Below are 20,437 nucleotides of genomic sequence, written 5' to 3' on the forward strand. Positions count from 1 at the left end.
AAAAAAAAAAGAGAGAGAGAGAAAAGAAGATGTAATTAAAAAACTACCTCTTTTTTCCCGAAACTTTTTTTTCCTATCTCTCATTTCGGTCTTATTTTTCGGGACAACAAAAAAAAACGAGTAGTTCCTCTTCTTTAACACCAAAGCCACTTTTGAATAAATAGATTGAACTATGGCTTAGGAGAAGAGCTTTTATGTGCTTTTTACGCCTTCAATTAGATTTTAGATGTTAATAAAAAATAGAAAATGAAACACATCGGATTTATTATAATTCGCTGAATCTTAGTTTATAAAATCTCAATTGCCTTTTTTTTCTTGAACTGTTCTATCAAAGGATAGACTTGAACCGAATTGAGATTTAAATATAGGATAATATTAACTATTATTGGATTATCTGAGATTAAATGTAGCAATTTCTGGGTCAAATACAGAGCAAACCAGGACAATTCCAACAATCAAAATGGATTTCACTCATTGTAATCCAGCACCAATGCCTTCTTTTAGTCAATTAGAAATATTTTAAGAAGGCTAAGCAGACACATTAGTATCTTATAATGAATTTTTGGTTTATAGGCCATTGTAACCTATTATACGTCGTTTTTCTATTGTTTAAATTTTATAAGCATTTATGTCATTCATCATCAGTTTATCTCCTTATTTATAGTCAATTAAAATTAAATAGAAATTGACGGTCAATGAAACTCTTGAACTTCATTGCTGTGAGATAACAGAAGATGGAGCTCAGTGAATACAAACTGCATCTTTATAAAATTAAACAATGAGAAATCAAACTTGTGCAAGTTGCTAAACTTATTTGTGCACAGTTAAGATATATAACATCAAGACCTTGAGTAATCTACAAGATTCAAGTGTTTAATGAATAAAATATGGCGCAAATATTCACATTAGCATTTTACAGATGGTACTATTTTTATACAATATACCGCAACCAATAATTTCATATGCAAACAAAGCATCATTTGATAGTAAACACACCAAAACTGAACCCTGATTTTGTTTAAACAAAAGATGTAAACAATTTAAACAGATTCATTATCCATTCATTCTGAATTAAATATAATACCAAATAGTATATGTTCAGTGTAGTTTGAAAGATTTATTGGCAGCTAAGGGCGGGGGGAAGAAAGCAAGAGCCTATAGTATCATATATTTAATAAATTTAAAGCATATAGAATAAGCTCAGTATTGACGCCAACATTCAAAAAGAAATATGTAATGAACTGTGGATTACAAAGATTTACAAAAATCATGCAAAGTAAAAGATCGCGAAAAGGCAAGAAAGCGAATGTAATCTGAACTGCAATAACTGCAAAACTATATAGAATTACGTTGTTAATGTTCTCAAAGATTTGTATGATCCAAATTATCCTGTCTTTTTATTAACAGAAACTCATCGTCTCATACCGTCATTTTCAATATAGTAACTAAAAGGCTGGATTTCAAAGGTTTTACACATTGTAGGGGCTGCATAAATGAAATCCATGTAGTAAAAATATATAATCAAACTTGATTAAAATATGTCTAATTGCATAGTTCCAAATTATAATATCTCTTTATTAATATGGCAAATAAAATAAAATCGTTTCCATCCAATGTGCTTTAATAAAAGATTATTTTTTATTTTGTGTTACTTGTTTGACGAGAAATTGAGTCATAACCAGCCATAAACTTATTGTATATTCACGCATTCTCACGCAAAAAAACAAAAAAGATCTCATAAATGAGAGGATTATACATAATGAACTAAAAAGTGTGAACTATAATTTAAATTCAAACTAAATGTAAAAAAAGGAAGGATGGCTTATTGAAACTTTTAGATATTTTACAATTCATATTCTTCTTAAAATGAATGCTTGTATTCATTGTTTGCTTAAAGTAACTTGATGCTGATCTTTTGCAAAGAGAAAAAAAAAGAAATTGGGTGTATTTATTCAAAGAAAAGGATAGTATGTGCCCAGTTCTTTTTTATATAAAGTCTATTCAATGACTAACCCGCACTAACTACAGAAACTCTGTTTGTAGAGAATGAAATGCTTTTTTGCGTTGGTAATTCTAAATTTTTTTTTATTAATCAGTTTTCTCACTGACAACAGCAGTCTTTTTACTACTGCCACTGCCATTACTATTACTTGACTTTTTGGATTTCTTTTGTTTTGGTTCATCAAAACCATATAAAGGAATGAAACTATCAACCACACCACAATCAGCAAACAGATTAGGGAACAGCCAGAACCCACGAGGTAATACGGGGTATGTAATAATATACAACACAAGTCGAATAAGAGCAATACCAAAGAAGGCACCAATCAAACAAAGCACACCCACACTAAGATACCAAACACCTGTATGCATAAAACTTGGCCAAAGTGGGAAAAGAACAGCAGCAAAGACAATCATGACCAACAAAACGGCACCCATATATTGTTTAGCTTGGCTTCCTTCCCAAATCCACAAGTAATATCCATCCTCTTGTGCTTGTTGTACTGGATTGACTTGAAGTAAACGAGGTGAACCTTTACCGCTTATGGATTCACCTCGATCAACACGCAAGATGAATCCCAATCGTCCTAATTCATTGAATACCTTGTGTGCATCTTCGCGAGTTTGAGGTACTTGGTCTGCAGGTGAAATTTTTTTGTATTCTTCTTTTAATAAAGCATCGATGGCTCTCTTTCCTATTCTCAAATTACTACTTGAGAACACCACTTTATGTAATAGGTTTACCTTTGAAATAGTCGAATCTTTTTCCATTTAATACACCTTGTCTTGGTTTAAGGCCTGATTTCTTTTCGTCTTTAAGGTAACTTGCAATATTTTTATAAACAGTAGGTGCTTTGTTGGCATCATTTACGTGAATAGTTGTTGCACCTCCTTCGTTTTCGTGTCCATGATTACATCCTGGTCCATGTTCGTGACTCATTGTAGAATAGATATAAAAAGAAAAAAAATGAAGGAGGGGTATTACGTTCACATTTTTTTTATTTAATCAAATATATTTATTGACCAATAAAAATAAGCCAAAGATACATTTTATCTTTTTAATTTACTGCCATTATTGGGTGGCTGTAGCATTGGCCGGAAAGCAAATTTGGTTCTAAAGAAAGTAAATGAATACACACTTTATGGATATATTATACTTTACTTGCAAGTTGAGCACACTGGAGACCATTTACAAAAGACTAAAGAAAGGATTAAGATGATATGAATAGTGCAAATTATAGCTTTTTTTTTTTTTACTTGATAAACAAACAGAACAAACAAATCCGATATCAACAATTTGTTTATGACAAAAACAAGCTGCTCTAAAATCAACTTGATCTTGTGTTGGTAAGTTTAGGAAATTACGAGAATATCTATCAGGTAAGAAGGCCATCTAAACATAATTCATGAGTATATCTCTAATCAACACTTGTTAATTTACCATAAGATACTCTAATAAAGCTTGAGGATTATTCACTTGAACGTAAACACCGCCGGTTATATTAGATGCTTGTTGTAAGAACGCTGTATCTTCTCCATATACTTTACACACATCTATTGGAATGCTCTAAAAATTTACATGTTGATAACACTGTGTACACATGTAGTTATTTGTGATAATTTACTGCTTTTTGTGCCGAAAATATACAATTCATCAGTGGAATATATTGAAAGGCTGAATCAGGCGAAACAGATAAGACCAATATCCTTGGTTTAATATATCCTTCATCATCCAACTTTGTTATTCGATTGATATAGCACAATGCCATTGACAATGCGCCTGTAATCGTAGATGTTGTAGGTCCCATATCCTTTGTTAAAAAGGACGTGTCTGTGTTGCTTAATAGTCGTTGAAGATTGGATACAACTTGATCCGTTACAAATTGGAAATAGGGATACACGTTGGCATCTTTTTTGTTGAAATTGGCTCCTTCTGCTGGTTCTTGATTGTCTGGTAAAGGATATAGAAATTGACTTTTTCAACATGTAAGATTTTAATCTTTTCTTTCATTACTTGATCTGATCGTTTTACCTGTGCCCAACATGGCTTGCAATTACTGCTATATTGTTGTTATGCTTAAGTGCTAAATGAGCATTGATGTAAATGAGTATTTGGTTTAATGCATCGTCCAAGGACAAAGGAAGTTCAGCTTTGGCCGAATCATTCCATGCAAAAGGATTGGTGTCAATGATAATTACAAGTAAATTGGAATCGTCTTTTTTATAATTAGCAAACGTCATTTACGAAGAATAAAAAATACCTTCACTTGTAGAAACGTCTTTCATTGCTGCTGTAAATGAAGAAAAATATGTATAAAAAAAAAACGTATGAATCTGATTGATTTGGACAATTTGCCTTTTTTAGAATAATACTGCGACACGACCCATCCATTTTTTTTTCTTTAAAAAAAATCACCAAGGTATCTCATTTTCATACTCTTGTGAAAGAATCAAAAGCAATAAACGGAGCCAAGATGAACATGAAAGAGTAATGACGAGAGAAGAAAATAATGCTCACAGAGAATTTGCCTAAATCAGAGCTCAACTGATCAAGGAAAAGCAAAGGAATAGAGATATAAGATATGACAGCATAGACAAATTGGTGCAGACAGAATAACAAAGATTCTACAGTTTGGATGTTCTGCTGCAGGCACTATAAAGTCTTCTTTTTCCTGACAGAGAGTGGTGCCATAGCTTTTGGTGAATTGATGAAAAGAGGGAACAGTATTGTAAGATTTAACGATAATATCAGTCATCTTGGAAGAATGTATAAACGAGTATGTACTCAAAATACGGTCAGGCTATTCTTCGTATATCTTGAAATTCAAATGGGAACCAAATACGGAGCTGATACTGTTGTCAAGAAAAAGAGCAGGTTGAAAATCTTGAAGGCAATTTATGTTTTCAGCTTCTATACGGACAATAATACTAGGTTTGATGAACTCATCACTTTCATGATAGTAACCATTTGCCTAACAGTTATCAGCAAAAAATTGAGCATTAACAAAGCTATGAATTCAAAAAAATTGACCATATAGACTACAATGAATGATATCCACTATAACCGGGCTAAGACCAATCAAAATGGACCTTAAAAGAGGACTAATTGATCTAAAATTAAACTACTTTTCTGTATCTTTTCTTTTAATATGGGGAATATATCCATTTTTAACATTTTTGGCGTAAGTATATTGATACATCGTGATTAAAGACAATGCCACTAGCACAATTATCATTGCTATCAATACCACATTCTTATGACATAGTTTACCGAATCCTTGCTTAAACTAGACGGCATGAATTTCTCTGTTTTCTTTTTTCTTATAGATAAATAGCTTTAAGTCATTTTATCTGATTGCCACATTTACCTATTTTTACAAAAGCTTAGTTGATAAATAAACTTTCATATTTTATTTTTTAAATCAAATGCCTGATTCCACTCGAATGCTTTTTCCCGTTTATATGTGCTATATAAATGAAATCGACTAAAAAAGAAAAGGAATTGCTCTTAATAATAATAAAAATGAAAGTGTTGTTGTAATTAGCATAATGGTCAGACTTGAAAAAGCAACGTTACTATCTTATCTTTATCTTTAACCTTATTGTTGCTCAAGTTCATTTCTATAAGTCTTATTTTCGTGCTCATCATTCAAGACTTTCTTAGTTATATTATATAAGCTTTCAGTTACAATTCGATTCTACCTTTTCCTCTTACTTGAAACATTCAACTATCTACTGAATATTACATATACAGATACAGTAACTTCATAAAGGAGGGTTTGCTAAAATAGTCTTTCATGAGAGACACTCTTTTATAAATAACGATTAAAGATTGCATAGTTTCTATTTAACATCAAAAATAGTAGATGCTGAGGTGCAGCAAAATGAAACCAAAGCTTAGGACTTGTTAGTATCCCCCATCAGTCATGCTTCAATATGGTAGTTGTAAAAGATGGTGCAAGACACGTTTATTTTTCTTTAAATTTGTTTTATAAGATGTTACTTTTGTTCGAATTCAGATTAAAAGTTGATTAGGCTTTCAAATTGAAAGAGACAAACAATAGCTTTCAATTCATTACATTTAAGATACTATTTTAAGCCATGCACATTCTTCATTGTATTGTTCAGTAATCTTTATTTAATAAATATACATGTCCTAATGTTTGTGCTTTGAATTCGCATTTTTGACATTAAATTTTTGCCCTTCATTAATTGTTCAATTCAAGCTTCTGATGCTTGTATAATCTTACTTCTTTCTTCCTAATTGAGTACGGTCAACTTATTACAATATCAATATCAACAAAAAAAAAAAGAAAAGGAAAAATCAAGAAAGGTTTTCACAATAAATTTACTTCCAGTGTTTTTTTAGCTATGACACTAATATATCAATGCCGTAGCCTAGCTTTGAATCTAATTTTAAGACAAATGACTACTTAAGGTGGCAAATAGTTAAATATACTCTTTCTTCCGCTTATAAACTTGAAACAAAAAGGTAAAAGTCAATTGTGGGGTACGACAAGCAAAAACAGGAACGATGTTAATTGCCAACCGATTAATCGTTAGAGCGTTTTAGTCTTTCTAAAAAAAATCTTTAGAGTATTATTATGTGCTGATTTGTCAGTACAATTCATTTTAAAAGTAAATTCGGTTATCCATCCCTATACCAGACCCGGGTCCTTGCATGGCGCTTATATAAAGACGAATAACCAATTCACTCTTTTCTTCCTTGTATTATACCATTTCTTCCTTTATCTTCGAGCACTAGAGAATAAAGGCATATAATACCAAAATATTGCAAGTCTCATCCCCATTCTACAGTTCTCCTTTTGGGTAGGCAAACTAGGGCGAGCCATCTAAAGTAGATGCAAGAGGGCTATGCAGGGAAATTGACACTATAAAAAGTCAAAGCGCCACTTTCCCTTTGTCATCATCCGACTCAGTACAGTTTGACAATAGCACAATAGGGGCTTAAGAAGAAAAGGTAATAATGAAAGATAAAAGTTGGAGAAAGATAGTTTATAAGTAACATGCTTTATATGATCATGAAAAAGAAAAAGTAGGAAATGAATAAAATGAGATTTTACCAGAAAACAACAGACTGTACAATGTGCCGGAAACGTTAAAACAGGATTTTTCTTGTTATGCTGCTCTTTTACTTGATCAAATCAACTTTCAAAATGATTTAAAGGACAACAATACGCTTTAATAGTGTCAACAGTATTCATTCTGAAGTCATTCAAACTCTTATCAGATAAACCAACTACATACAGTATATGTAATTCACCTTTTTTATGTTTTATTTATCAAATCAAAGAACAGAAAAGTAGATCTTTTGAAAATATTTGTATATCATCTCTCACTAACCAAGTGTCATGCCCTGACATGCCTGTAAGGGATCTTTATATAAATAAGCCGCTTGGACTAATGAGCCTGGATATCAAAATGGGCTGATGTGTTAAAAAGGAAATTCCCTACTGTTTAATGTAACACTTGCTACCTAGCTTATAACATTTATGAATAATAATATACATGGGAAGAAGATACATAAGAATAAATATTTATGCACAGAACAGTAAGTAGATTTGACTCGTTCACTGTGTATATGTACTTTTTTTAAGAAAAGAGCAAGAGATATGATAAGCTAAATCAGGTACACAAGTATTTTTATTACCATACACATATTCAAAAGACATTGTATTCGTACATTTCTATTACTCCATATGTTATTAAGTTGATTTATGGAAGGAATAAAGCTTTCTTATTTTATCTCATCAGTGATATTTCAAGTCATTAACAAGATAGTCATTTTCTATAGGCTCTTTACTGTTTAAATAATAAATCAGTATTTTTCAAAGCATAAAGGCCCTGAATGTCTTTTCCTAATCACTTGTCTGGACATTTAAGATACTTAAAATAGATACAAAATGCACATATCCATTTTGAATCAATTCCATGAAGCATGTTTCCCACCAGTTTTGGAATGTAGCTGTTTGGAATACATCAAGTAATTGTGACCGTCTTTGTTACAGTACTTTGTGAATAATAATAAAATCGAAAGATATTTTTTTTATTGATTATGTAATTTATTGTAAATCCTTTAGCAACATATTACTTTTCATAGCTATAAAAGACCTACATCATAAACTAAGCTAAAATATGGTATTGCAGCTTACAAGATCATACCAACTTACAAATAAAGTGTTATTTTACTACTTTTACGGGAGTGCATCATTTTATTTGACATATTTCTGAGTATGAAACACAAGATTTCTTTTATCCGAATCACATCCTTTTTCCCCTTTTCCTTTTTCGTTCTCTTATGAATTCTGGGCACGGATCGCCATCTCCACATTTCATTCTCTCGTAAGTTTTTTTGTTGTTGTTATAATTGTACTACGGAAAGCCAACTTTCCTATTGTTATAAGTCTTATCTTTCTTGAATGTAGTAGCCTTTAAATCAGAAAGTGAGTTTCGTGATGAGTTACTACGTGGGCAATGATAAGTAAATGCGGTCGCACTCTAAAGTGGCTTGGGTTGTATCCTGTGGAAAGGGGTATTATTAATCAAATAAAACCTTTGACACTGCTGTTCCTTATAATATTCCATGTTTCTATCTGGATGACCGAGGGTCCCCGCAAACTCCGCTAACAAACTTTTTATTGGTTGGTTACTGGAAAAAATATACAGCAATGGCAATGATCGGATCCATGGCCATTTGGTTTCTATGCTTCATTCTTGTTGGTTATATTGCTCCGGCGGTGCTCGTAAACTCTTTACCTGAATACTATGGTATAGTATCAATGTTATGAAGCAATGTCAATTTTTGGTTGTTCTTGATCATTGTCCCTTTTATTTGCAATCTGCGTGATTTTGCATGAAAATAGTAAGCTTTATTCTTTCACTGAATTGAAAAATCTGCTCGCAATTCTTTTGCAGAATAAGTTTGATCGAACAAAAGTCATTAAGGCTTATGACACAACCTTACAAAAATCGGATGGTTTCTGATACATTGTCCTTTTTTTTACATGAACCAATGAGCTGGATTGTTCTACCGTAAACTTCCGCATGTGCCTATTGTTTGTAGCCATAAGAGGAAATGGGGTGACTTTTAATTTCCCTGTCAAAAAAAACAAATATTTAAAGATCCCTTTTTTTTAGATTACCCCCTTTTTTTTCATCAACTACTTTCTTATATTAAACTTAAAAATGCAACACATCGATTCTGACAAATTATACAAGGACTCCTCCTACCGCAATGAATTTGTCCTGAGCTTTATGGATTTTGGTAAGTTATAGTTTAATTATGTGTATTTGGAAGGCTTGTTCGATTAAACCCTTTAATTTTATTTATAGGAGCTGAAGACATTAAAGCTATTCAAGCTGTAGCCGATAAGGTTCGTCCTTTGGTTCCAGTTGTTGTTGATGCAGTCTACCAAAAATTGTTTCAATATGACGTGACCAAGAAGCACTTTGTGCCCAAGAATGAAGGTTTCGAAGGAGAAGCCCCTACTTCTTTAGAAGAATTAACATTAGACCATCCTCAAATCAAGTTTCGTAAGGACTTTTTAAGCAAGTATTTGAATAAGATTCTTTCTGGTCCTTATGATGAGCGTTTCCTCCGCTACATTGATTGGGTTGCAAAGATTCACACTGATACCCCTGACAAGAAATCCAAGATCAATGTCGATTATATTCACATCAATGCCTTAATGGGTTTTGTTGAGTCTACTTTGGTTGGAGGTCTTTTATCTTTAAATCTTGACAAGGAAACTGAAGCAAAAGCCTTGTTGGCTTTCAACAAGATTCTTTGGATTCAGAATGACTGTTTTGCTAGATATTATTGTAATCCTTCCACTATTCACGATAGTGATGTTACCGGTGCTTCCTCAGGCTTCCTTCAAAACTTAACTTCACCTGCCTCCCTTCTTCCCTTAGCTATTGGTGTAGTTGCTGGTGCCCTTGGTGTTTGGTACAACTTCCGCCGTTTTTAAACATTTTTATCTTTTTGTATTTATCATTTGATGTATTAGTAGAATAAATCTTTACGATTATTGTTAATATTAAATCTAAGGAAATCATTCATTTTAATGGCGTTTGAGTCTATATTACATGTCTATTATTTTTATTTGTTGACCTTTTGTTATTGAAAAGCAAGTCGTAAAATGATTATAGCGATCTTATTTCTAAAAAAAAAAAAAGGTTCCACAAAATTATTGAATACTGGATTTTGCGCAAGCAGTTCAAAATACTGCCGTGTTAACCCATATCAATCCTTAAGTCAACTTTTCGTTTTTTACATATTATTATTATTAACATATTATACACTTTGATGTTGCCGCTCGCTTAAAAAATCGCTTTTTATGGCTGTGGCACAAAAATTTCCTTTTTAGAAATTTTTTTTTGATTAGTCAGATATCTTGGAAATACATGAAAAGAAAATGCATGTTGTAGACAATTTTACATCTCGTTTGAACTATTTTGTTGTATGGAGTCATTCTACAAGACCTTTAGTATTTTTATAAAGTTTTTCAAATCTTTTTGTAGACTTTAAGTATTTTTTATGATTTATTAAAGTTGTTTTTGGATGGGAATTTTGAAATAAAAGTTAATAAAAATCGACGAAAAGAAAAAAAAAACCCCTAAAAATATAACAAGTGGTTTATGGGAATCTCCTTCGTGTTATTGCAAAAAAAAAGAAACTAGGCTTAGTACTCTACTCATATTTGATCGTTTTTATTGTGATACCAAACATGATCAACTGTGTCGGAATTTGAAGACGATGCTTTTTTCTTAAAAGACGTGTATTTATACAAGTGTTCAGAATAAATTGAATAGAGCTTAAATGAGATGACTGATGTTTATATAAAGTGTATAGCTCTCTTTCTCTCTATAGATTCTAAGATGGTATATTTATTGTAAAATACAATGTCCGCACTGTGTGTGATATAAGCAGGCACTATTCAAATCAAAAGTTTGGATGACCCAGTGATAATTTTCTCATTTTTTTATGTGTACACTCTTTCCAGAAAGTAAATTCGCCTTGACTGAAAACAAATTCACCCAATGGGGAGAATAAAATGCATATTGTACGAAAAAATAAGTTCGTTATAATGGAAAATCAATTCAAATGATAACAAGAACAAAATACATGTTGTATGAAATGTGATGTCCTATCACCAAGAATATTTTGTAGTACAAGCCTTGGAATCTTTGGATGTAAAAGAATACTCTAATTGCCCGTCTTTTTTTGTTCTGTTCTTTTTCGCAATACACATAAAATTACATCATAATGAACATTTAATTCTTGTATGAAAATGAGAAAGGTTCTGTCATCGACGAGTATGACAGGCCGGAAGTTACTGGAAACCGAGACACGTATGACAAGAATCAGTGAAGCTTCTAATAGCTTGAGACTGAGTTGTTTCAAAGGGTTTGTAGGGCATTTTCACAAATGCTTGGACAAGTGTCGTAATAGGCAAGCGCTCTGAAGATCTCATTCCCGCGTTCCTTGCAGTAATAAAAAAAAAAATAATCATGCCCGGTGAAGGGTTGTCTTTTATGCTTTGTATTTGAAATTTTTATTTCATACTTGTGACATTGAGAACAGTGGGGAAACATGCGATCTGGAACATGGGATATTGATAGGATGGGGAATAGGAGAAATGATAGGATATGTGATGTGTATGATATGTGATTTATTAGATTATTCTAAATTAAACGAGATAAAAAGTTATTCTTCTATTGTATCTTGTTAAACTAATGTTTTGATTATTAGCACGAGTTATTTTGAGTCAAGTCTCGGTGTAGTTGATCAATGGATTGATCAATATGGATGGTTGTAATACACGATCGAGGGACGGGTGAGAAAGAGAGGGCATGTAACTAATCCATGGTCAACGCAAAGGATCATTTCTTGGACGTCAGTTTCACTTGGCAACCTTCCACGTAGGCGGTAGACAGGATGTCACAATGAAGGTCATCCAGGTTCGATTCCAATGGTACACAGTCATTTTTATGGACGGAGGAGATAAAAGCCAAATTGTTGAAATGTTCAATGAAATTCAAAAGGTCCGATTTCTTTGTGGGTACCTGAATGCGAGTCAATTCGGTAAACGTATATAACTGGGGATGTGAGAGTGACATGGCAAAAAACATGATTGTCTTTCCAATAGCCTGAAATGCAAGTGACTGCCGGAGATGGAATTAGACGACAACAATATTTCAAAGAAATTCCATGCGTATTGATAATCGTGTCTCGACAAATCTAAAACTGCCAGCTTCACCATGAATGATAACTTCAATGAGCTATTGTCCATGCCTGGTGTACTTGTGTTACAAAAACGATACAATTACAGTGCTTCCAAAAATGAACGTCGCATCCTAAATGTCGTTTTCTGTATAATTTGTATTATAAAATTCTTTATAACGCGACATTACTTTTTAAAAATGCTGTACCAAAGCTTAGCATACAGCCTGACTGTATCCAATCGCTCTCCAAGACTCAAACAAGATTGCCGTGTTCCACTGCCTACAAATTTGATCCTGACTCACGACGTTTAAAGCCAAAATTAGCTGCTGATATGGATATCCATCCAACACTCACCAAACGGTTTCTGCGATTGGCTTCCCAAGATCAAGTCCGTCCCACGTCTTTCTTTGTGCGCTCTTACATTCCACCAATGTATGCTGCTAAAGGTCTTCATCCTTTTCTACCAGTTTTACATAATGAGATTGATGCCTCCCCTTTCCTGCAAGCCTTCGATTTATAAAAAAAAACAATTACCAAAGCTTTCCTGTGGATATCTTTCCACCCGACCTTTTGCGATTCATGCATACTCATGTCATCGGTTCCTACAGTCGTTGCACTTTCAATCCACAAATTCTTTGCCAGACCATGGCCATCATTCAAAAATATGCGGATGACCAAATTGACGAACAAAAAGCAAAAATTGACTTAGCTGCGCTTGGATCGCCGAAATGAACGAAAGGGCAGTGATTAATGCGGCTGTTGCATTGATATCCAATTTGTACGATTGCGATGTGAAAACAATTTCGGAAGCGCATCTAGCAGCCAGTTACATTCATCCATTTATCCATGGTCTCTTGTCATGTAAAATGCCAACGATAATCGCTCATTGCTCGGATACTGTGCCTGATGAAAGACCTGGCAGCGAAAACCGCCCGGATTACAAAGTGGATATTTACACGCCAGGCTATAAGTACAATTATACAAATGTGTTGGTGAAAACATGTTCTCTTCCTTGATCATTCTTGTTGCGCACCCCAACTTTCTTTTGATGCTGCTGATAAATATGTGATCTTGCATTATTAAAACGTGTGTATGTTTTATCACAAAATAGACATACCTTCTATGACAAACCAAAGATCAGTTTGCTATTGCTAGGAGCATCGCCTGTGCCCTCATTCGCAGAATCGATTTCGTTTAATGGAGATTGTTGTCAGGCATTTGTTGTTCAGATCATTGGCAGTGCTATTGGTACAACTTGTGGAATTCGCAGGATCTGAACAAGACGTCTTGAGTATATTCTTTTGCAAACTTGAAAAAAAGTAAGAAAGAAAAAAGAAAGAAAAAAGAAAGAAAAAAGAAAGAAAGAAAAAAAAGAACGAAAAAATACCATCTGGGCATTTTTTTTTCATTTGAATTTAATATAAAAAAAATGTTAGAAAGTTCCCGAAGGAACTCTCAAGGTCATGAAGAGTAAACTCCTGAGATCAGCAAGAGAAAACCCCAAATAACCTGAATCAAAAAATTGGACCTGGATACCGGGGGACCAATGTACCCAGGCCCCCAAAATTGTACAGAAAGGGAGCGCAACATGGAATACCCACATAATAAGACGTCCAAAGGAATCGTAGGTGACCTATTCTACCCTGGAGTAGCAACTCTTTACAGATGAAGCTAAGCGCCCGTTGATGAGCATGGATCTCGCCGGAATTACCTCCTTGTAGAGGCAACCCAACACTGAAACCAAGTACGCAAGGAGGGAAAAGAATGCAGAGATGAGTGCTTTATTTATACTTTTTTTTTTGGCTATGTGACAAAGAAAAAAAGCAGCAACAAAAATTCATGCAAAGAATCATATGTCAATCCGTATCAGGATATCGTGCCCTGTGGGAAAATATAAAAGTATTTTAAAGAATACGACTTATTTGAAGTAAATGAAAAAACACAAAGATGCATTTATTTCTTTTATAGGGACACACAGAGTATGAATTAAATGACAAATATTTTTTTTTCCTGCTGTCTGTTTTTTATATTTTCATTCACAAGAGTCAAATCATTTGTTGGAATAAGAGCATCAGGCACAACTTCTTGTTTTTTAGCAGGTGTTGGATAGTTACACTTTTGAAGTTCCGCATAAGAAAATTCAATGGAACAGCATCGGTATCTTCACCATTAAATAATATTTTTAGTAGCTATGAAAAAAAGGAAGATATGTAAAGGAGATGCTACTGTTGGTTCAACTTGTTTTACCTCTAGTCATTTATATACAATATGGAATTCATAGCCATTCAATGACTTTAGATTTGATAATTGTTCTGAAAGTGGTGGTAATAAGACTTCTTCTAATCCTAAAAGCATCTCTTTTCATATTCTCAATGCTATTGACTGAATTACTGTTTCAGATAGATTGTCGTTCAATATTTTGAGATTTCTTTCTAAATAATCTAGCATAGGAACAGTAGAATATTCACAGTCTTGAAGAGTAGGGTTAACTTGCATTGTTCTAATTGAAAACGAAGATAAGAAACTGCGATCACGTAAAGAGCTTATCTAACTTTTTTTTTTTTTTTTTTTTTTTTTTTTTTTTTACAAAAGACAGTACATCCATCGTATTTATCCTTAAAAGAAATACTTCAGTAGCCTAATTTGAAAAACACTTCAGGGTCTAAAAGTAACATGAATAATAGCTCAACTACATCTGATACAGTTAGTATTGGTAACTATCAAAGTAGCTTCAATACTCCTTGTTCTCTTGTTGCTAAACTTAACATTTCAGTTTACTTTACAGCTTATATAGGTATATACACATAGAATACATAAAATGCACGTATATGGATTAAAAAAAACCTCTTTTAAAATGAATTGTGCTTTGTAACTTTAAGATATACATACTTTATTAATAATTTGTTAGAAATACTCTTCATCCCCACTACGTTTTGTTACGAAATCAATGCTCACTGTGATGTCACTTTTGGAACACCGCAACTACTTGAGTCTGCATACTTCAATTTTTTTATTTCTTAACAAAGAATACATGATCCCAACAAGAACTACGAGATATTCACCCTATTTTAAAAAGCCTGAAGTAACACCAGTCCCGACATTGCCAGATGACAAAGGTGTTCCAGATCTGTTAGACTATGATTTGAAGGTTTTATTTATTGGCATCAACCCAGGGCTTACTAGTGGAGCTAAAGGTCATCACTACGCAAGTCCTACCAATCATTTTTGGCCGTCTCTGTCAGGAAGTGGTCTTGTAGACAAAAAGCTAACCTATATTGATGATGTCGACACACCAAAGTTGTACAGGTTAGGCTTTACCAACCTGACTCCGAGGACAACAAGAAGAATGTCCGATTTGACCATAGCTGAGCAACAGGAAGGGATACCGATATTGAATAGTAAGATTGAAGAATACCGACCCAGGGTTGCTTGCTTTATAGGGAAAGGCATTTATGAAATATATTCAAAAAAGAAGTGTCCTCAATTGGGACTTCAAACAAACACCAGTATAAAGTGGTCAAATGGTGAAGGTGAAACAGTTGTTTTTGTTATGCCAAGCACAAGTGGGCTTGTTACAGCATACAAAAAACCGGATAGGATAAGGTAAAAGGGTTTGTAAGGCCTGATTCACGAATTTTAAACTTTTCCTATAGATTTTTTCAAGAGCTAACAGAAATTGTAGAGCGACAGGATAAGGCATTTCCACCACCGTCGCAAAACTAATTTATTTCTTTCGTTTGATGTATTCTTTCAGCAAATCTATACAAATACTAGCATCCTCTAATGAGTCATGTCCATCCGATCCTTCTTGGATGAACTTTTTTGTTATTGCAGAGGCAAGCGTACGAAGACTGTTTCTATAAGGAAGGCCTGCCTTGTGCGGGAATAACTAAAAATATATAAAAAGTTTAAATAAACTTATATATTATTACATGGAAAAAATAACTTACAGCGACAGTGTCCACAATCTTTGTATGAATGAGCCTTAATGCACACATGTCATTTTCTAAACCATGACCTACAATAACTGTGTCTTGATCAACATACTTGAACAATTCCTTTCTTAGACTGAAAAGGTCATGCTTCACTCCTTCAAGTGTTTTTACACCACTAAACTGCGTATTCAAATCAATTACCATATTCGAAGGCAAAACCAATTCATCCAGCAACATATTTTTTTCTTCATCTACCACTGTCAATCTGATCAACTCCATTCCTGCCGTCGTATAGCCCATTTCACAATCCAGTGCAACTAATTTGCGTCTATTTGTATTGTTGGAATCGTAAGCGGGTGCTCTTATAAAAGGTATCTTGTTATGTAAAGCGTTCAAATTGTCTTCCTTATAAACATGAGGCCCTCGAGCACATCCAATACTTTCAAGTGCATCCTCACAACATCGGTACACACGCTTTTTTTCACCATTGACAAGCACTGTCTTCATCCTTCGCGGATGGTGCAAGCAGACCTCTGCATCGCTTTTATCCAAGATGTCCTTTACAACATACACTTTTTGACACCTGTCACACACTGCTTGACTGCCCACCTCAACCTTGCTCTCTTCTTTAGCAGAATGTAACAGATCGGGTAAAGGGTATCCTAGTTCTTGAAGCCCATCAAGAGGGATAGTGCACTCATCCAGCCTTTCCAAAAGCGCCTTTAGGTCATTCTGCTTCAGTGCAGGATCTTTCCATTCACCATCGATACCTACATCCTCTGGACCTGTGCTCACTGGTCGTTTCTTCAAGTTACCCAAGATTGAGACAGCCTTTTGTTTATATCCTGCCAGATTGGCTGTGCTATTCAATATGATTGCTTCTTGCTGTTCAGCATGTTCTGTAGCTATTGTGGGCCTTAAAGAAAGGATGGGGTCATAAATGCGTTTATATCCCTCGAATAATTTATTGGCTATTAACTTTTTTTTTTTTTTTTTTTTTTTTTTTTTTTTTTTTTTTTTTTTTTTTTTTGGGAATCTGTTAGTATGTTTGTTTTTAAAAATATTTAGTATTTTTTTTTTTTTTTTTACCTGTCGATCCTTGATGGGTATCTTTGATCTAATATTGGGCAGGATAGCTGGTGGACCTGTGGGTTTGCTGTTTGACTACCCAAAGATGTTAAGTATTTAAAATACAGAAAAAAAAAGCATATATTACGGTAGTAGTATGAGCTACTCTTTTGGACGTATTTATGCTGGCAACTGTTGCAGCACCAGCAGCACCAGCAGCAGTAGGTGTGTTATCAGCTGTCGGCTTGTTCAATCTTGCTTTGTAAGCAGCTAGTGCTGAAACTGGATGTTTACTCGATGGAACATTTGCTACAACTAAATTTCAATAAGTAAAAAAAAGCTTAAGATCAAACTATTTATTTTACCCTTTCTTGGTAAAGATGTCATTGTAGTACTAGCAGTCGTGGTCATAGAGATTGAAGAATCAATTTTTTGACGCTTCAGTGCTACTTCCTTTGATGATGAAGTAATTTCTATTTTTTGGCGCTTTATTGCTGAAGTAGGACGATCTACATAATGGATCTGATGTTATTGCTTTAAATCAACTTTATTTCTTCAAAAAAGGAGATAGCGTACCACACAATGCTTTATCATGCGAGAAAAAGCATGGATCCCTATTACATTGCGGAAAAAGAGGACATGGTAAAGATTTGAAAAGGCCTAAAGAAGGAAGCATTGTACAAAAAGTAAAAAAAAAAAAAAATGTAAGCCTGATTTCGATAATGAAAAAGCTGACTTTAAAATTGTGTATAGGCAAATAAGCTTCAAAGCGAATTTATTCTTTTCCAATTATTTTGCTTAGTCTACCTATCAGACAGTTTAATCAGCAGACGAACACTTTTAGGTAAGAGAGACTGCAGTCATACTAACGCATAATGATCATGTTAAAAATTAAATATAAAATGATTACAAAATTAAATTTTACAATTGCATATAATAAACACAATGTGTAACTAGCATATAATACTTTCCAGAATTGAATTTATCCTATTATAAAAGCTTTTATAGGTGGAATCAATTTTATAAACATCTTTGTTTATTTATTGCTTTATTTGTTGCAATCTCTTGAGATTTTATGGTTTTATGAGCCTAAGTAATGATATGATATTATGCAGCATCGTGGATAATGATTTTTGGTATTGTTATATGACTTAGATAGAAAACAGTCCTTTCCATAGCAGAAATATATATTTTATCAAACAAAAGGATAAATTAGTTAGTAATCAAAGCTTAAGACCTCAGTGATGGTTTTTATATATCTCTGAGCGTGATATCTGCAACTCCGAGCTTGACAGTTTCCTCACCTTCAAGTAGCATGACTTTATTTGTTATATTAAAACAAGGTTATAGCATGTCAAATTGTATAAAAATCTGGCTAATTCAAGAAGATATCATCAACCATATTTTAGGTGACTAATGAACCATAAATTGACTCACAATAATTTTAGATGGGTGATACTGTTAAAAAAGTTCGAAATTATACAAATGTAACCCCTGGCAGGAGAATGCAAAAGGCCAAACACTCATTTTTTATCCAGCAAGAGTATTTTGCATGTTTGGAAACTGCATTGATAAGTAGCTCTATTGCTTGAACTGCCAATTTGAAAGAGGCCTTACTTTTGAAAGCATTGAAGTGTTAATCTTTGAAAATTAAAATGGTTTTCCTTAAAGACAAGTCAGAAGTATATAGCAAACTCAGATACATAAACATTAGTATTTTCCAACGTTATTAATTTTTTTTGTATTCATTTTAATTGTTGTTACGCAAGATTATTATTGTTTTAATGATCAAATTAATTATATGATACAGTGCGTCTGTTTAGCCTTTTAATAATTAATATAAGCAAACTGAGGCCTTTCAAGCTTAACTTGTGGCATAGGGCATCGTACATGATTTGATATGACAAGTGTTTTCAGAGTAGCTTTAACTTCTTTGATTTGAATACCCCTATATAGTAGTTCATCTTTTCCATCATCCAGCTTTTGGAATGAATTAGTATCTTTACTATCCAAAGCGTTATCAAATTTGGATGAGACTGCTTTAGTGTCTTTAACAGCCGTATTTTTCTTCCATGAAAAGATTGAAAATAGATTGTTTTTACATCTTTTGTTCTTTTCTATTTTTGAAAACGGTTGTAGAATAGAAGCACTTCCTAAAGATAAAGAAGAAGGAGCCCCACTTGAAGCAGAAAGCTGAACGGCAGCTGCAATAACTTCGGCCATAGATTCAATAGCTATGTCAAGAGAATTATCGTTATTTATTCTGTTAGATGATGGGTTTAACACCAAAGCACGTTCTGTAGAAGGAGGAAAGTTCATAATAAAAAAGACAAAAAAAAAGAAAGAAAGGAAAAAATACATACTTTGCTTTAAAAATAAAAATAGATTGTATTAATCCTTGTACACAACCAGAGTTTTTTTTTTTTCTAAGGTGCCAACCTTTAAAATTGTCAGACTTTAATCCGCAAATTTTGAAGATAATGTTTTCGTCCTTTAGGGTCTTTACAAAAGATGGGGAGCTTATATTAGCATTATTTATTATAGGGTTTATTAAATATTTGAAAAACTCCTATTAAGCAATGCAATTCAGAACTATCTTTAACCAGTCTTGATTGTTGGTTAATTAGCATTAGTTAGCATGTACTGATATAGAATGGTATGATATAGTATAAGCACAAATTAATTAATTAGTAGACAACGTTCTTTGTAAAGACTAGCAATGTTTGTAGCAGGAATAAGAAACACTTGGATCTTATCATATACAATGTTAACACAAAATACAAAAAGATGGAAATACTGCCAGTTATGTAATATGTATAATAAAGATTATAGATGAAACCAATAATAAATCTTAAAACTTGCAATATTTAAACAAAACTGATCATAAGAAAGTTTCAACATTATATTGTATTCCCTTTAAAATTTTCAGAGCTGTACTATCATTTTTCGAGAATAACATTTAATAAACAATAATTTTAAGATAAAAGGCTAATTTCTTGTAAGCAGGATTATGTGAACCTTTGACGAAATTAAGCAAAAATATAAAATATATGGTTGTACCATTTGTTTGTACAGTTATAATATTGAAAAGTATCTATTTTTCAATCAATTTAACAATATGACTTGTGTCACACACACTCTCTCTTTTCTTTTTATCCAACGCAATCGTAAAGAAAGGGTGTTC

The 20,437-nt window shown here is 33.2% G+C and overlaps 8 protein-coding genes across 8 annotated transcripts; 3 read left to right on the plus strand and 5 right to left on the minus strand.

The window, feature by feature from the left end:
• Positions 1–2,088: 2,088 nt before the first annotated feature.
• RO3G_09857 (uncharacterized protein) lies at positions 2,089–2,941 on the minus strand (the record flags this gene model as incomplete). Its single annotated transcript, XM_067664442.1, has 2 exons — positions 2,089–2,639; positions 2,746–2,941. 2 exons carry the CDS (start codon positions 2,939–2,941, stop codon positions 2,089–2,091), a joined length of 747 nt encoding a protein of 248 aa, XP_067520543.1.
• Positions 2,942–3,051: 110 nt separating this feature from the next.
• RO3G_09858 (uncharacterized protein) lies at positions 3,052–4,287 on the minus strand (the record flags this gene model as incomplete). The annotated part of the gene is made up of 7 exons (XM_067664443.1): positions 3,052–3,115; positions 3,164–3,200; positions 3,259–3,394; positions 3,581–3,592; positions 3,627–3,975; positions 4,034–4,217; positions 4,263–4,287. The coding sequence occupies 7 exons, from the start codon at positions 4,285–4,287 to the stop codon at positions 3,052–3,054; spliced, it is 807 nt and encodes a 268-aa protein (XP_067520544.1).
• A 4,920-nt stretch (positions 4,288–9,207) lies between these two features.
• Positions 9,208–9,992, plus strand: RO3G_09859 (uncharacterized protein; the record flags this gene model as incomplete). The annotated part of the gene is made up of 2 exons (XM_067664444.1): positions 9,208–9,286; positions 9,355–9,992. 2 exons carry the CDS (start codon positions 9,208–9,210, stop codon positions 9,990–9,992), a joined length of 717 nt encoding a protein of 238 aa, XP_067520545.1.
• A 1,978-nt stretch (positions 9,993–11,970) lies between these two features.
• RO3G_09860 (uncharacterized protein) lies at positions 11,971–12,123 on the plus strand (the record flags this gene model as incomplete). The annotated part of the gene is made up of 1 exon (XM_067664445.1): positions 11,971–12,123. The coding sequence occupies one exon, from the start codon at positions 11,971–11,973 to the stop codon at positions 12,121–12,123; it is 153 nt and encodes a 50-aa protein (XP_067520546.1).
• An 855-nt stretch (positions 12,124–12,978) lies between these two features.
• RO3G_09861 (uncharacterized protein) lies at positions 12,979–13,724 on the plus strand (the record flags this gene model as incomplete). Its single annotated transcript, XM_067664446.1, has 3 exons — positions 12,979–13,220; positions 13,362–13,498; positions 13,687–13,724. 3 exons carry the CDS (start codon positions 12,979–12,981, stop codon positions 13,722–13,724), a joined length of 417 nt encoding a protein of 138 aa, XP_067520547.1.
• A 512-nt stretch (positions 13,725–14,236) lies between these two features.
• RO3G_09862 (uncharacterized protein) lies at positions 14,237–14,746 on the minus strand (the record flags this gene model as incomplete). The annotated part of the gene is made up of 3 exons (XM_067664447.1): positions 14,237–14,411; positions 14,498–14,499; positions 14,642–14,746. The coding sequence occupies 3 exons, from the start codon at positions 14,744–14,746 to the stop codon at positions 14,237–14,239; spliced, it is 282 nt and encodes a 93-aa protein (XP_067520548.1).
• A 1,021-nt stretch (positions 14,747–15,767) lies between these two features.
• On the minus strand, positions 15,768–17,664 carry RO3G_09863 (uncharacterized protein; the record flags this gene model as incomplete). The annotated part of the gene is made up of 6 exons (XM_067664448.1): positions 15,768–15,916; positions 16,016–16,139; positions 16,201–17,090; positions 17,275–17,302; positions 17,402–17,568; positions 17,619–17,664. The coding sequence occupies 6 exons, from the start codon at positions 17,662–17,664 to the stop codon at positions 15,768–15,770; spliced, it is 1,404 nt and encodes a 467-aa protein (XP_067520549.1).
• Positions 17,665–19,072: 1,408 nt separating this feature from the next.
• Positions 19,073–19,476, minus strand: RO3G_09864 (uncharacterized protein; the record flags this gene model as incomplete). Its single annotated transcript, XM_067664449.1, has 2 exons — positions 19,073–19,077; positions 19,260–19,476. The coding sequence occupies 2 exons, from the start codon at positions 19,474–19,476 to the stop codon at positions 19,073–19,075; spliced, it is 222 nt and encodes a 73-aa protein (XP_067520550.1).
• Positions 19,477–20,437: the final 961 nt, after the last annotated feature.

Source organism: Rhizopus delemar, genomic scaffold (genome assembly GCF_000149305.1).
Source record: "Rhizopus delemar RA 99-880 supercont3.7 genomic scaffold, whole genome shotgun sequence".
NCBI lineage: Eukaryota > Fungi > Mucoromycota > Mucoromycetes > Mucorales > Rhizopodaceae > Rhizopus > Rhizopus delemar.